General features: G+C 42.6%; 1 protein-coding gene across 1 annotated transcript in view; it reads right to left on the bottom strand.

The window, feature by feature from the left end:
• The window catches only part of Myo61F (Myosin 61F), a 143,032-nt gene extending 126,148 nt beyond the window's left edge, over positions 1 to 16,884 (bottom strand). The window contains exon 1 of the mRNA XM_071593324.1: positions 16,521 to 16,884. Coding sequence (XP_071449425.1) covers positions 16,521 to 16,646 — 126 coding nt within the window. The 5' untranslated portion in view covers positions 16,647 to 16,884. The remainder of the gene's footprint in view (positions 1 to 16,520) is intronic.
• Between the last annotated feature and the right edge of the window lie 413 nt (positions 16,885 to 17,297).

Here is a 17,297-nt window from a genome sequence, read left to right as displayed (position 1 = left end):
AGGAGGAGGAAAGGATAACACAAAGCACCATAAGGAAAAGAAGAACTAACTATATCGGGCAACCCGCTTAAGACGTGATTGAGTTGCTAATAGGAATATCATAGAAGGGAAAGTTGGATGAGGGAAGTAGTGGGGAAAATATAGTAGGTCGGCCTGGTATAAGGGGATCCTGGAAGGAAGACATATCAGGACATAAAAGGTAGTCGGTAATTGAAATAGAAGAGTGACGGGCTGCGGTAAACCAATCTCCGGATTGGAAGTAAATTTAGGTTTTTAAACTTAAAAGGTTAATTAGTATAGGCCAAGGAAAAATATATCACCTAATTAAAAATTTAAATTGATGTAAACTTGATCAAAAAAAGTTTCTAGTCTTTTTTTATGAAGAATCTCACCATTCCCTCGGAAATGGCTAATCGGGTTTAATATCGCTACATTATCTGATGGATAATTCAAAATAAAGTGCACTAGGGATGTTGCGAAAGTATGAAATAATCGGGAAATCTTTAATATCCATGAAAACAGAAACAGCAAAACCTGTTTTGAGATGAGGCTGCCGGTTTGCCCGCTTGCTCGTAAAAACCTTGATATGGTCAGGGAAACGACACGACTACGCACGGGAACTTCGGAAATTAAGTTTTAATATCAGGAAATTAAAAAAAAAAACATTTTCCTAATTACTGATATTTCATGGAGATTTATGATATCGGACTGGCGTATATTAACTTTAACAACACTGTTTCTTCGCAAAAAAATTACATGAAGAAATCCCAATTAAACGAACTCTAACGTCTTCACATAAAGAGGAAATACACGACAAAGATCAGCCGATAAAGAGTACTGGACTTCAGTGACAAACTTCCTTTAGCCTGTTTTTTTATAATCATTGCTGATCAAATCCTCTAAACGTTAAATAGTTACGAGAGAGAGAGAAAGGTATTCATTGAGTAGGAATTTATTCCGCGTCCACAAAGGTACACGGGATGGACTCGATATCCGAACAGGCGACTCAACGGTTCGGATGGAATGCTTATTTCCCGAAATCGCCTTCCGCAATGCGGCTCGACAGATACCTACCCGCCTACGTCACCACGACGCCACTTCCCACCGTTACTAAGAGGCGTCACCATCACAGGTCGGAGCGCTGTATGTGTGGTGTGAACCTAGTTATTGTGTGATGGCAAAGGTGCGGTTGGTAATCTGTTAAGTGACATTGTACATAAGAGAACTTTGTGTCATATCTGTTCTTCTTGTGTATGTATGTATGTGCGTTTCACGAGTGACCATTGACCAGACTTGACCGTTGCCACCAGGGCACATGCCTAATTGCAACGAGGTCCATATTTTTAGAATAATTTCTGGCAATGACCCACAACGAAGTAGCTAATAGGTTTCAATCTTCGTGATAATTGAACACCGAGTGGTTATTTTGTAGTTTCTCAAAAGACCGAGGGGATCGAGATGGTGCGGGGGCTAACGTACTGGCTTCCCACCCTGAGGGCGCGGGTTCAAATCCCGGCGGTGTTGAATATTTTTCAGAGGTATCTCGATCCCTACTTGAGGTGCTTTGTGGAGGGCACTTTGAGTGAGTACGCCGTCCGTCGGATGGGACGTTAAACTGTGGACCCCTTGGCGCCTTTCGTAAAGAGTAGGCTAATGCCGACGCCGGGTTTCTCTCCACCCTTCCTCCTTTCCTGTCCATCCCCTATGGCGCAAATGACCTTGGCTGTCGGTCGCCTCCCCTCAAAACTACTACTACTCAAAAGACATGAACATTTTCATGTCAAACTGACGAATTGCAAGATTATAGATGGCATAAGTTCCACTTTCCACCCTCACCGTCTAGGGGATCATTAGGTCTATTCAATTGCATGCACTTTCATTAACCTCGTGTGTTTTGTTGTCAAAACCTATCTTCCCGCATGACCACATTAGAATACCTTTAAATAATGTAGTATTCTTTACGGTATTGTTTGTACTATATTTTATCTTTTAAAGTTTCCCCTTCCGTCCCACGTCTCTCTCCGTGGAGGGGGACCCTCCCGCTAAATGCAGCGTTGGGTCACGTTCCCTACCTGTATCCTTGGGGGAGGAGACCGTTGTATGTTACATGTCAATGTAGTAGTGGAATTACGCCTTCTTGCTTGTCCAATTGCACTTGAATAATTTTTCATACTGCAATCTAAGGTAACATTATTTGAATAACTGATCGAATCACTTTTCCACTTGATAAAATTTTTATTTTACGACTGGGTTACGATGTATTACATAATCGCCTTTGACCTGATGATGAATTTGGGCCATTATTTGTTCGATGATAGCATATGTATTTGCATGCGTGTAGAATGAAATGTTTTTGCATGAATGTATACGCCAATGTGGGTATGGTTTCGCACGTATGAGCTGGTTTTGCATGTGGTTTTGTTCCCTTTTACGGGTGGTGACCTATCGCACACGCGCTTGCGGGGTTTTATGTAGACGTAGATGTAGATTGCAGTTCCAGACATGTTTCGAAAGGCAGGGCGACATCTCGAGGAGTCACTCTGGGGGCACTGGTCGTCTTAACATCGCGAGGACGAATCGCCAGTTTTCACTAAATAGCCGGTTTTCTTTCACGTCCATGCGTTCATGTCTACTCAAGACTGAACTTGAACTGACCAAGGGGAAAAGGGGGGTAAGGGGGAGGGAGGGAGGGTCGTCTTACCCACCAGACAATCCAGTCGGTCAACTAAAATAAGCAAACAAAGGGATAAAACACAATTTGGAAGGGGGAAGAGGAGGAGGCTGTGGCTTGAATAAATTCAAAGATGATAGAAAAGGAGGATGCAAGGCATGCTATTGAGAGAGAATGGCATGCTGGAAGTCGCAGCAATAGAAGGGAAAATGTTGGAACAAGCGAGGTGTTAGGGTTTCGGGATGTTGGACCGGAATGACGCGAGGGAGAAGGCATTTGTCGTTCAAAAGTGGCCCACTGCAACGTGTCGTCTAAACTCATCTAGCGACGTCTTGCTGTGCATTATAAATGTCACAGTTCTCAATCCATAGGTCGAACAAAAAGACTTTAAAAGGTTTTAAAAGATTTTAATAGGGTAGAGAACTTCCGTCAATTATAAAAACCAAATAACATTCCTAGAAGAGCAGCATTTATATTTGTAAATAATTTGTAACGCGCAAAATAACAATAAATTACAGTGAAAATAATGATCAAAATGAATCAAAGCAGTAGTTAGTTTACTGTAGTAACCTAGAAGCCACCGCCAGGGCGTGTGGCGGGGTTGACTACCCGCCACACATACTTGACCCGAATATTTGTACCCCTACCGCGGTCGGACGATGTTATTATAATCCTTTTAGTTCGTGGAAAAAATGACATCTTAAATCTATCAGTTCTACACTAGATCTATCTAGGTTTATTTACTAGATCTCTCCTACCGTAGTACAATGGGAGTTATAATACATTTTCAACATCATCCTTTCAATTTATGCAAGAAATTTAATCTGTAATTTAACCTTCGCTCCGGGAGTGATTCCCAGCCTAGCACCTCCAATATTTTGGATACGCTACTTTCGTAAGTTTACTATAACAAGAAGTTGGAATATGGAATTACTACAAAATCTACACATACATCTAGTCAATACCCCAAAAGCCACAGCAAGGGCGTGTGGCGGGGGGTGTTAGGTCACCAGCCGTAATAAGACAAAAAATCACTTGACATAGCCGCACATTTAAACAATTCATGAACTAAAGATGGTAGGCATTCATGCAAAAAACCTTACAACCCACACACAAGCTAGCACTCTTAATACCAGCTAACATACACATGCACTTACAAATATGCTTGATGTCTTTGCAATGTTTAATTTTGTTCCAACTTGTAAATTTAATGTTTCTACAGTGACTTTGATTACTTTACTATTATAATTGCTGTTAGTTTTCGGGGAAAGAATGAGTATTTGTATCTATCTGTCCTGGAATCTATCTCCCTTATTTTATCTTTGTGGTCTGATCTACCTAAGTAGTGGGGGGCCATTATAATTCCTTCAGTGTCATCGTTAAACTCGTTTGTTCTGAATCTTTATAAAATATTCAATCTTAAAACAGTTCAGGTGTCATTTCTGTAGCATGCAGGTACGAATAGCCTCACCTGCACGACCCACCACATACAGAGATGGAATAGGAATAGTGCGAAAGGTTTCTTTCGGAAACCAATACGTAAGGATGGAAGATGATACCGCCATTAGAGTACGTAGTGGGCGAGAATGGGATGGTGGCACGTCGCATGATGGATCATAGGTCGCCTCCCCGCTCTCTCTGGCATCATTCCGAGAATATGGCGGCAGTGGCATCGTCCACTCCGGATGTGTTAACACCCGGCTTGCGCGACGAGACCACCCCCCGCGAGGGTCGTATCAACCAGTCGGCGGAAGAACTGAACTCTGCGGAAGCTTCGAGTTTAATCTCTTGAATTCCAAATTTGAAAAAGAATAATGCCTCGATTGCATGCACTTTCCCCGATGGAATAGCAGTAAAAATAGCTCGCGAAAAACCTCGCCCAAGTTACTAACCAAATTACTTAGGTTTTTAGTACTTTATTCAACAACAATTTTGGGGCGACTGATTGGAGATGTGTCACAGAGGCCAAGTTTCCGTTTAACACGTATCAAATAATGACTATCACAAGCAAGTGCTATGGATATCATCTGAAAAACGTAAGAGAAAGATTTTAGCTCAGACTCTTCATATTGTATTCTCTTCAAGTTGTATGCAGCTATCAGTAAGGTGCGAGCATAGCCATTCGGATGGTGAAATCGTTGCGCAACAAAAGAGCGTTGTTGCGATAAACAAAAACAAGGTGATAATTAGAGTTAAACACTCTTTGGGGTTAGTTCTACCTTTCATTTAACAAAACCGAACTTTACGAGGTGGGAATACGTGGACAGATGACGGATTGAGAAAATATGGGGAGATGCGTCTTTCTTTATGTCAACTTTGACCTCTACACGCAAATACATTTTTAACTGTTTTCCCTGAATATTTAACAACTCATCTTCAAAATAAATCGAAAGACGATCAGCCTGATTGATTTCTTCTTCAAAGATCGTGAAAAATTCATTCGTGGCCATTAAAGTTATCGATCATGACGGATGAGCCAACAGAATCGAATACGAACCACTTTATCACGATCTTAAGATATTTCGTAAAATTGAAAGCCGGTAAATTCTTATCTGTAACCGTTATCTCCCGAGATATCTCTAAAAAGATATTTCTTTTACAAAAAAACAGCCGCAAATTAAAAAAGTTTAACTAATTCAAAGAGCAATTCTTATATTCAAAGGGAAGTTGGAGTTTCATTTGAGGATTTTGTATTTACGCGGAGTATGACGCTTACGTAATCTACTCTGCCGACGTTTTGAACGTCAATTCTGGCGGCTTTCAGTATCTTTTAATACCCTGAAAGCCACCGCTAGGGTGTGGGGCAGGGGTGAATACGCACAGGATAGTTTTTAGCCTAATAATTTCCCCCCCCCCTAGCACCGTCGGCATCTAAAATCTATCAGTTCTACACTTAATCTCTATAATTTTACTAGCATGATCTCTCCTACCGTAGTACAACAGGGGTAATCATATATTTTTAACGAGACGTCCTTCCAATTTATGCCAAAGATTTCATCTGTAATTTAACCTTCCCTGCGTGAATGATTGCCAACCCAGATCCTCCAATAATTTTGGTTCGATACTCCGTCTATCATAACAGTGTTTTACAAATCTAGCTCCTCTACGCTGCACGAGATTTATTCGGCATTAAATCCAACTTCGTGAGGATCCCATATACTAGCAGCATATTCCAAATGAGGCCTAACCAGCGACAAATAGCATTTCTCTTTGACTTCGTAATCACATTAACCCAGTGCTCTTCTCATAAATCCTAATTTTTTGTTAGCTTGTCCATATATTCCCCGTATGTGTTTCACCCAGGAGAGGTGGTGAGAGAGGGTAATAACGCCTAAGAATTTAATCGAGTCGACACATTCCATTTCGGCGTTCCCGATGCAGTAGGCGCTCGGGCGGGAGTTGCTCCTTTTCCAAATATTTATGACGACGCACTTTTTTTAAGTTTAATTCTGATTACCAAGTGTCGCACCAGCGTTGTATAGCACTGAGGCAATCTAATAAAGCTGCTGTGTCCTCAGTATTACAGATATCACGGTAAACCACTGCATCGTCGGCAAATAAACGTATCTTACCAGTGACTACGGAGTCAATTTCATGATATGTGGGGAGAAGAGAATATCGAAGTTAAAGCTCGTCCCCAGCGTATGTTAGACTAAAGTTCGAAAGAAACATATATCTGTGACGATTACTGCTTTCCAGTAAAGAGGGGGGGGGGGCGAAAACACTGGAATGGTGACCGCATGACATCTCTCGACGTGACGCAATCCCCTCGGCAAGAAGCGAAAGGAAATACGGGCATGAAATGCGACTCTGCACGTTAAACGGGGCAAGTTTTGACCTCTTTATCCGTCAACGTGACGGACGTACGAGAAATTAATATTTCATAACGAAAAACTTCGCGGCCATCCGGGAAAACAACCATTGGTTCCAAAACAATGGTATAATTGGCACGGCACAAATGGCGAATAGAAGAATCGGGCACAAGGAGGTGTTACGTATATGGATTGACCTAGAATTAAAGACAAAGACACTGCATATCAAATAAACAGCAGGTTCTAACACTTTCAGGGTGTTCAACGACCCTCGCCGGAAACTAAATCAATCGCCTTGATGGGAAATTTAAATATCTTATTATGCGGGACCGGATTAATGGGTATGGTTATGGCCGAATCTAAGTTTAGTTTTTATTTACGAAACTTGTTTATTTGTTTGGCAAGCTTGACAACCAAAGACGTCAATCTCGACTGAAATCGGAAAAGATTGCGAAGCCAGAGCACTTCATGGCGGCAGAAGAATTTAACATTGATATCCATAAATGTTTAGCCCGAGTTTTGGGAGGGTGTTCATTTCCATATGATTACTCATGATAGTAACGTTGCGAAGATTAATGAATAATGTGGTTTTTCCTGCTAAGTCAGCGACCATTTATCCTGCATATTTTAATAATAGTTAATCCTGGACGTTTGATTCAGTATTTTGAACTACATGAAACATGAAACTGAAGTGTAAAAGTTTCTGTACTCCAATTGAAATCATGCAAATATTTTCCTAAATTGAAATTCACTGATCGATGTGAACCTTCGTGGCTCCATCACGAGGTCTAACAATAATGAGCCACGTATGGTAGAGAGTAAGAAAGACCGCATCTTATGTCAGCACATGAATCGGTCCCATTAAGCTTTAAAGAAGGATTTACCATCAATTAAAAACTTTAAAACAAATTGTGACGCTTGTATTGTTTTCCAGTGAATCAGAGCGTGACAACTATCCAAAATAAGTCACTCCATGAATGAAGTCAGACGTATCTAGTACGGCAGCTGCATTATACAAGTACTACTCGTAGGCATTCAACATGTCATTCAACATGTCATTCAACGTGGTCTCATAGTTTATAATTTACACCGCGGCGTGAACTGGATTGGCGATGGCCAATGATGATGATTAACAACGTAATCCCCAACTTCCTAGTTTGCACAAGTCAAATCTAATGCATAACGTAGGGGAGTTGAATAAATGATCATTTTTGATAGTAGTGTTATTCTAGCATCCGCATAAAAATGTGGATTCAAACAAATTAGTCCCACAAACGGATCAATAATACGGATGGACTCGGGAGTGCTACTCAGTGGCGAATTAAAATAAAACCTAATCACCGTCATCTTGCTTCGTTTTCACGATTCAAAACTCGGAAACTCATAATTTCCTCTGGGGATTTAATTCTCGAGCGAATCTTTCCGCGCAGCCATGTTGTCCCTGTGCATTTTGGTTCGTCACTCGTGAATGCGGGTCAGGCGCGCTCCTAATCGACACTTATCATCCCACTGCGCCCACACGGGCAAAGATAAATACCGCTTCATTGGGCTCAATTCTTTACGGAAAAACCAACAAGGAGAAATATTTCAGGGAAAATACACAGCACGCGTATTTAAATAATCGAGTACTTTCAAGAGGTAAACTGGGTCACGGTGATAGATACCATCCCGAACGCGACCCATATACGAGGGTCATCCGGAAAGTAGTACCCGTTCGTGCCGCATGAAGTGCTGACGACGCGAGTAGCCGCTGGACGAGGTCAGATAGCTTCAGTGGCTTGTCTGCCTTCTCTGAGCCAAGTTGCGTGACGCTAGCATTGCCTGTGTTGTTTCTGTGATTGTTTACAATGTTTAAAAAAATTGAGAACGCCGCCAGTTGTGAAGTGAGGGCAGTGATTAAATTCCTCAATGCAAGAAACGTTCGCCCATGTGATATTCATCGCCAATTAAAGGAGGTGTATGGAGACAATGTAATGGACGAGTCGTCTGTTCGGCGGTGGTGTCGCAACTTCAACATGGGGATGGGGAACACACACGACGATGAGCGTTCGGAGAGACCGTCTGTCATTACAGACCAACTGGTGAGCTCAGTTGACGAATTCGTGAGGAACGATCGGCGCGTCACAATTGATGACATCTGTGAGCATTTTCCCAATGTTTCTCGAACAATTTTTCATGAAATTGTTAAACACCATCTGCATTATGCAAAAATTTGTGCAAGATGGGTCCCTCGCGTATCTCAATGAGCTGGCGGCGAAGGACTATGCAGCAGGAATACAGAAACTTGTCACACGTTATGACAAATGCCTTAATTTGCTTGGAGATTATGTTGAGAAGTAGTTTAAAGTATCCTCTTTCAAATAAAATTTTTTATGTTTGTTAATATTTACTTTTGTCTTTTTATTTCACGAACGGGTACTACTTTCCGGATGACCCTCGTAATATTTCAATAGGATTTGACGTCTTTAGAAACTCTAAGAAATTGAAGACATTTAACGCCTAAATTGATTCAGGTAAAGAATGGAAAAATGGTGATTTAGTCTCTCATTTGAGTGAAATATGGGCTTGTTACGGAGGGGATAATATCGCAACTTCACTCTTTTATTTCTCTAACAAAAAAAAACAAATGCGACATGAAATGCATTACCAGAGTCAATACCGTACGCTTACTTTTACTACGCAGAATTGAATGCCCACCAATCGGAACCACATAATCTTGCGGAGTGTGCTGTTTTGCGTATTTTCTCCCTCCCCTCTCCCTTTACGTCTGCAGTTTCTCATTTGAAAAAAAATGTGACGTGAAAATATCAAAGTGAATTTGCGCGCGAATTTCACGCAATATTGAACGCCTTAAGCATTTCCGCTTTTAAATGTATACAATACTTCCCCCCGGAGGATGTTAACTGCAGTAAATTAACAAAACGTTTCCCTGGTGAGGCTTAAATGCGCCGTAATTTGTGGCACGGGGCCGCGACTCGAACCCACGATCTTTCGACGGCAACACAAAACCCTTTAACGCCGCGCGACATGGACAAACGAGATTTCGCTGGGAGCTCACCACTTGCTAGGACGAGGAAAACAGGCGACATACTAAAACTTACTATAAACGGGACACCGTGAAATGCACTCGGGACGGAATTCTCGTCAACTCCCTTCAAGGTTTAACGGCGCTTGCGCATTTCGACTCGAACTTCGAGCGGTGGGTCACGTGGCAATGGACGGAGGTGGAAAGAGTCATAAGTTTGAGCATCAATGTTAAAAAGTGATGACCGACCACTGAGATAATTCGTATGATCAGATTTTCGTGGTCTTATTATTTCAAACCGCCCCCGAAATTGACGCGAAATATGGTAAGATTAAACAGAAAGAATAGGTGTACTCTTTCATCAAAGACCGAGAACATGATATGTGGGTAGGCTGAAAACTAATGCACACAACAGCTTGTAGACCACAAACAAAATGACCTTCAGGAGTACTCCTCGCGGCATGTGGAAGTAACATTCCCCATCAACACGCAAGTTTGAGGTCCTTACATTCATCCAGTGTATTTTGAGAAGCGGAAGTATGGAGACGTGTTCTAGTTCAATGTCAACGCGAGTTATAACGACCTCAATCTTGCGTATTCGTGTTGAGGGGGAATGTTACTTCCACATGCCACCAGGAGAGTTCTGAAGGTCATTGTGTGGTCTACAAGTATGTGTGCATTAGTTTTCAGCCTACCCTCGTACATTTATCTTCACCAAGTCGCACTGATCCCTGCGAGTCGACCTATACAGGGCTTGTGACATTCGTCCGCAGAATCCGGAGGACTGGAGTTCGATTCCCGCGAGTTTGACCTGAAACCGAGTTTCGAACTACGCATAGGATGCACGCATACTCGTTTTCGTCCATGTTGTTGCAAAATGAATTTATCCTTATCCAATATATATAAAAAACCATAACCATAAACACAGCAATCAACCCGAAGGTCGGTTTGGTAGGTGATGGTAGTACTAAGCCCTATACGGCGTGTGAAATTTACACATCAGGGTAGGGGGGCCTGGGGGGGGGGGCATTTCCCTGTGCCGGTTATTGTTTCCCAGGAAGATCTGAAACCCGAAAAATAACATATCTTGGGTGGAGCTTCAGGTGCCCAGAGAGGCTTGCCCGGGAATTGAACCCGGTCTCTCCGGTCAGCAGTCCAATGCTCTACCCACTGGACTACCGCGACCCGCAATATTGAAAATATTACTTTTTAATGCTACCATTTAATACTTTTTCAGGTAAATCATGACGTGCACCCAATTTATTCAGGAGCAGAACGGTAAGTACCTTCCTAATTCCTCGTAGTTCCGTAACATGTTTCGTGACGTCTGATCAGAAAGGTAGTGCCTACTCATATAATTCTCTAGAATTGTTCGACGGGTCCTGAATACAGTTAGACACATAGGGGAATATTTGCACGCTTATAAGGACTCTACGGAAGTTTCGGACGGCTGGCAACCTTGGGCCCAAAATTTCTTGAGATAATCGCGGTTCTCGTGGGCGGGGGGAGGGGAGAGTTGCGATTGCGCAAGGGAACGCTGCAATCCCGATTATTCCATTTCCGATGAAGGTGGTTTTGAAACTTATTTCGGGCAATGCATGCCTCTGACGTATCCCATGTCTCATCGTAATTGCAAAATTTCATCGTATTCCGTCCAATCTCACTCATATTCATTCTGTCTTTCCTTTCGCGAACGCGGCGGGCATTATTTAGAAAAAAATAAGGCGAGGAGATAAACGGAAACAGAGAAATTAAGAATATCATACGTTATTGCCCTTATTATACACATAATATACATTTTTATGTTCCTTAAAATATACTCGTATCAAAAAAAAGGTGGGTCGCGGTAGTCTAGGGGTAGGGCGTTGGATTACCGACCGGAGGAAGCCCAAGTTCGATTCCCGGGCAAGACTCACTGGGCATTCTCAGTTTCACCCAAGCTATGTGATTTTTCGGGTTCCCAGATATTCCTAAGAAACAATAACCGGAATAGGGAAAGGAACTAGCCTCCCTTAATACCCTGATGTGTTAATTTCACCCGCCATATACGGCTTAGTACCGGGTTAACTCTACCATCACCCACCAAACCGACCTTCGGGTTGATTACTGTGTTTATTGTTTTTTATTTGTTTTAAACAACCAATTAACAATCAAACCACCAACCAACCAATCAAACAACCTTTAGAACAAAAAATTTTGTATGTAAAAAATTATTTGATCATCTATTGTTGAAAAATACAAGTTTATTCTATTATTTTTAGATTCATCTACCGTGGTTTGTCGAGTATAAAAAAAATACATTCACTGAATCTACCCAGAGTCACACACCCCGTTTATCTCGGCAAAATAAGACGCCAAGATAAATGCATAGTTTCTTCCTAAAATTACGAGTCTGGATTTTACACAACGCTTGAATCGGCGTGTGTGTTCAGAGCTCGCAAACACCTGCACACCCTTTATCTCCACCTATCCCGCGACGTTTCCACGAGTCTGAATCGGTTACGCTCGAATATCAATGGGAAATCACAGCGACCTCCACCGACCTCCACTCCTGAATTTGTTATGCCACGACCGAAAAATTTGAATGACAAACCGAAATAATTGGATGAATAAAACCCGAGATCGAAGCATTTCCCTTCCAGATTTCCCATCCTCGCCAGGATAATTCGCCAATGAGAAATGGAACAAGTCTCCCTGCGGCGATTGACCAGAGTGCACCCTCCTCCCCTCACCGAGAATACTTGTTCCACGATATCCAATTAAATTCAGCTGAACTCTTCATCCCTTGGTCTAGAGTTAGGGCCCTCCCGCTAGACTCACTCACCGCAGCGGATGTTACGCTCGGAAGGACGGATTTTGATTGATGCCCAGAGGAAAGACAACATGGGTAACGCTAACAACAAGACGATGACCCCAATAAGTCAGGGTACCGAGACGATACGCAAGGAGAAGACCAGAAAATGTCGAAGAAGATCCAGGCACCAGACCTCTTCTGGCTTTAATAGGGTCTTCATGTCTCAACTCCCTAGGATTTTCCCACAAAATTACATCTTGTACTTGTTTCTTTTATTGTGTGTGTATATATATATATATATATATATATATATATATATATATATATATATATGTATAAAATTAGGTAATCTATCGGTTAAGGTAGGCTTTAAGATGGACATAGCTACTAATTAAATATTTTGTGACTCCTAGAAAACCACAATATCCTACTCTACAGACCCCTCTTCATCTCTGAGTACTTTCTTCCTCCCTTCATCCCGTCCAACATCCCTATCCTGTTCCTTCCCTTTCCTCGTTTGCCTAACATTCTCCCCTCAATTGCAGTCTTCAGCATCCCACTGCCGGTCAATACCCCCTTCAGCCACTTTTCCTGCCTCCATAGGATTTTTCCCAACAAACCCCTCTCTTCGCCCACCATACCCCCCATTCGCCCCCATTTCACCTTCTCCATCATTCTCCACATCCAAATTCCAAAAGCCCCCAATATACGTCTATCCTCCCGCTTCAGTGACCACGTTTCCGCACCGTACATAGCTACGCTCCATATAAAAGTTTTTACGAGTCTTTTCTTAATATCCTTACTCAACGTCCCTGTCATCAACTCCCTCCTCCTTGTGAAAGCCCCTGTGCCTAGCGCAATTCTTCTCCTCACGTCCCTACTACTTTGACCATGTTGGTTCAGAACACTTCCGAGATACGCAAACTGTTCTACCTGCTCTAGTTTTTGCCCTCCTATTTTAATGTTAAGCTTAGCCTTTTTCTTTCTAGAGAATCGCATAACCTTTGTTTTATTAATATTGATTCTCATCCCATACCTGTTGCACTGAATTTCCAATTCACTCAGCAATGCTAGCAACCCCTTGGCTGACTGACAAACTAAAGCTTGATCATCAGCATACCTAACTGATTTTACGAATTCCCCGCCCACTTTCATTCCTACCTCTAGTTCTTCCCATGCCTCTTTGATGATTTTCTCTGCATACAGGTTGAACAGCAACGGTGATAATGGGCAACCCTGCCTTACACCTCTTCCTAACACTGCCCAACCGGACTCCCCGTTCCCCAGGTGCACCTGAGCAGTCTGAGACATGTACAGGTTGCGGATTAGCCTCCTTTCCCTCCAATCTATTCCTATTTTCTGCAATATACTCATTAGTTTTTCCCAATTCACTCTATCAAACGCTTTTTCGAAATCCACGAAACAGGCAAATACCTCCTGGTTGTGTTCTATATTCCTCTCGATTAATAACCTCATTACTGCAATGGCATCACGCGTACCTCTCCCCTTCCTAAACCCAAACTGATCATCCCCTAAGTAATCATTTGCCCTACTCTCTATCCTTTTGTTTATGATCCTGAGAACAACTTTAGCTACGTGGGATATCTAACTTATTGTCCTGTAGTCCTCACATGACGTGGCCTTTACCTTTTTCGGAATAGGAACTAAAACTGATCTCACAAAGTCTTCCGACCATATTCCTTCCTCATAAATGCTACGGATCAGCCCATATAGCCTCTTCCTTCCACATTTTCCTAAGCATTTCAATAGTTCCGCGGGAATGTTATCCACCCCCACGGCCTTATTTAGTTTCATCTCCCTTAATGCCCTTTCTATCTCATTGTCTAGTATGCATGGACCTAAGCTGTCTTCCTCTACGTCATATTCTTTTTCGATGTCTTTGTTGGTCGAAGTTCTTTACTATACAGTTCTTCCATATACTCCTTCTATGTCTCTTGGATCTTTCCTGTGTCAACTATTACCTTACCCGCCTTATCTCTAAATGTTAGCATAGATCTCCCTTTCTTACTTTATATATATATATATATATATATATATATATATATATATATAAACAGTTATAGATTTTTAAACCATAGAAACACAAAGAAAGGACACTCACATATGTAGTTACCCTCCCCCTAACTTAGTATCAACTCCCTACCGGTCGCCAGCTGCACCTCAAAAAATATTATACATTGCCTCTCTTGTAACTTCTGCCCTGCCTTCTACGTGGGCGAATGCACGACCACACTTTCCCTCCGCATGAATAACCACCGATATTCCACCAAATCTTCCACCTTCCTTAATTATCCCATCCCTACTCACACTGCTTCCCACAATCAATCTTTTGAAGACTGCTTCTCCGTTTCGGTGATTGAAATCCTTCCCAAATCTGCTAGTACGAGATCGTATAATAGAGGTGAGAACCCGCGAGATGGCGCGTATTTGGGTGGCCCAGCCATTTAAACCGCCGGGGCTGAACCAAGCCCACTGAATGCATCATATGGCTGCCTATATATCTCGTCCCACCCCCTTGTTCTCATTTCCTATTGGCCCCTTACCTCTCCTTCCCTCACCTCTCCCCCGCACATGTCCTATCCGCTCTTCCCCGTGAACGCCATTCTGAAGACGACGGCGTTGCCGTCGAAACGTCAAAACATATGTGAGAGTCCTTTTTTTGTGTTTATATGGTTTAAAAATCTACATCTTTGTTTTTATATATTTTTGCGTCGCCGAAGAGCGTTCCATTTCGAATATATATATATATATATATATATATATATATATATATATATATATATATATATATATATATATATATATAATATATATATATATATATATATATATATATAAAATATGGGTCGTGGTAGTCCAGGGGTAGAGCATTGGACTGATGACCGGAAGAGCTCGGGTTCGATTCCCGGGCAAGGCACACTGGGCACCTGCAGCTCCATCCAATCTGATTGTGATTTTTCGGGTACCAGGTCTTCCTGAGAAACCATAACCGGCACAGGGAAATGAACTGGCCCCCTACCCTGATGTGCGAATTCCACATGCCGTTGGGCTTAGTACTGGGTGATCTCTACCATCACCTACTAAACCGACCTTCGAATTGATTACTATGTTTATGGTATATATATATGACTTTACCATTCTTTTCTTTTCATTTTATATCGGTTTATATTTCCTCTTATTATTACCATTATTGTTAGCATGTACTTAAAAAAGGATTAAATGGAAGAAGGAACCGTATGGTCTCAATTTCTCCCGAATAACCGACGTTTATGTATCTATATATCTATATTTATGACCTAAAAATAATAATGAAAGATTATTCAGCTGCCAATCCTCCCATAGGACAACAATTACACATCTTCCGGGATTGCATGGTTTTTATTATTTTTGGAGTGCTGGAATGAACTCTATCTGGAAGCGAACTTCGAATTGGAGTCACTGTTGTTCGATACAGAGGTTATGCGATAATCCCGACAACCATTTCGGAAATGGAACTGGATTCAGGTTTATTCGACAGCAAATACCAATCAGGCCAAGGAAACCCTTCAAACGATGGGCGAAGCGTCGGAAACATTATTCTACCATAGTATTTCCACGAAGTCTCTCATTGATGACTTGGGAAAAGGACGTGATTTTCTTGCGATCACTCTTTCACGGTTAGTTACCTAGCACATACGCATTCGCAAGGAACCGAGTCGTTCAGAATGAAAGGTGTGTGAGCTATGTTCGACCGTGTCTTAGGCACGTTTCGCGTTTGATGGCCACACAAGATCAAGGACAAATCAATGAATTGGGGTCGCGAGCTCAGGGTTTGTATGTGCGCTGTCATAAATATCTTATTTCGGCACAGAATCTTTCAGCGAGTCGATAGGAACAGTAACTGCGGGAATACGTCGCTCATCTAAAATAAGAAATCGATTCCTTAACATTTATCCGCATACGGATGCATATAGCAATAGAAATACATAATCTTATCCGAGTAATATGTATACGAATAGTCTTCTAAGAGTAAGGTGCCGTTTGTAAGAAATGCCTACATCCTAGTTCTCCCTATCCATGAGTAATCTATTTCGGATTTCTCCACCAATCGATTCTATAAGAACATGCAAGGTGAGGGCGCTGGGGTCAAACCTTTTGGGACACGTTCGGGAGCGCACAGGAATAAATTAAAAAAATATATAACTTGAGTCCACTCACGTATATGAAGTTCTCTTGAAACCTCTTCTTCAGGTTATCCGTGAAGGCCTCTTCGCTCGTGTAGTCCTCCAAGAGGACCATATCCTGGACCCCCACGAGATCCCTGGAGTGCAGCGACTGCTCCATTTCGATTTGACCCCGAGGGATTGGACGACGGGATGAAGGGAAGAAGGGGGACTTTCAGATCGGGTCGGCGGGAGAACCCCCGACCGGTGAGCGAGTGGACCGACCACGCGCCGGAAGGCTAGACGTTCCAAACCAACACAGTCCGTCGGGCCTCGCTAAACCGGAACACTGCCCCTCTCTACCTCCCGCAGACCACCGCCTCACGCCGCCGTATCTCCTTCCTCTCGGCCGACACCGCCTCCGCCTGCCGATTCTAGAAAATCACACACGACCGACTCGCATCGCCTCATAGGAGGCGGGGAGACGGGATGGATGGGGGTGGTTTAAGACCCTCCCCCCTCTCTCTCTCTCTTTTCCTCTCCCCCTCACGCGATCCAAAGGAAGAGATCACTGCGGATCCACACGGAAACAAGGTGCGGTGGAGGACCGAGAACACCAAAAAAAACAAGACACGAGAAGGGCACAGAACAAAGGGGAGGAGGAACACCACCGCCCTGTCCGAAAAGCAGACGTCTCCTTCACGACCGGTTATTGTTTTTTTATATATAAATAACTCTTCGTCCCACCACCGGCGTGGTTTTTCCACCACCGCTCTTTACAAACTCTTGCGAACGAGGTCGCGGTTGCTCTGCGTCGGTTTATCGGTTATTA

This window comes from Hetaerina americana, unplaced genomic scaffold, assembly GCF_022747635.1.
Source record: "Hetaerina americana unplaced genomic scaffold, ioHetAmer1.1.p SCAF_55, whole genome shotgun sequence".
In the NCBI taxonomy this organism is placed as follows: Eukaryota; Metazoa; Arthropoda; class Insecta; order Odonata; family Calopterygidae; genus Hetaerina; species Hetaerina americana.
The sequence above is the reverse complement of the archived record's forward strand: the minus strand, read 5'-3'. Positions and strand labels throughout refer to the sequence as shown.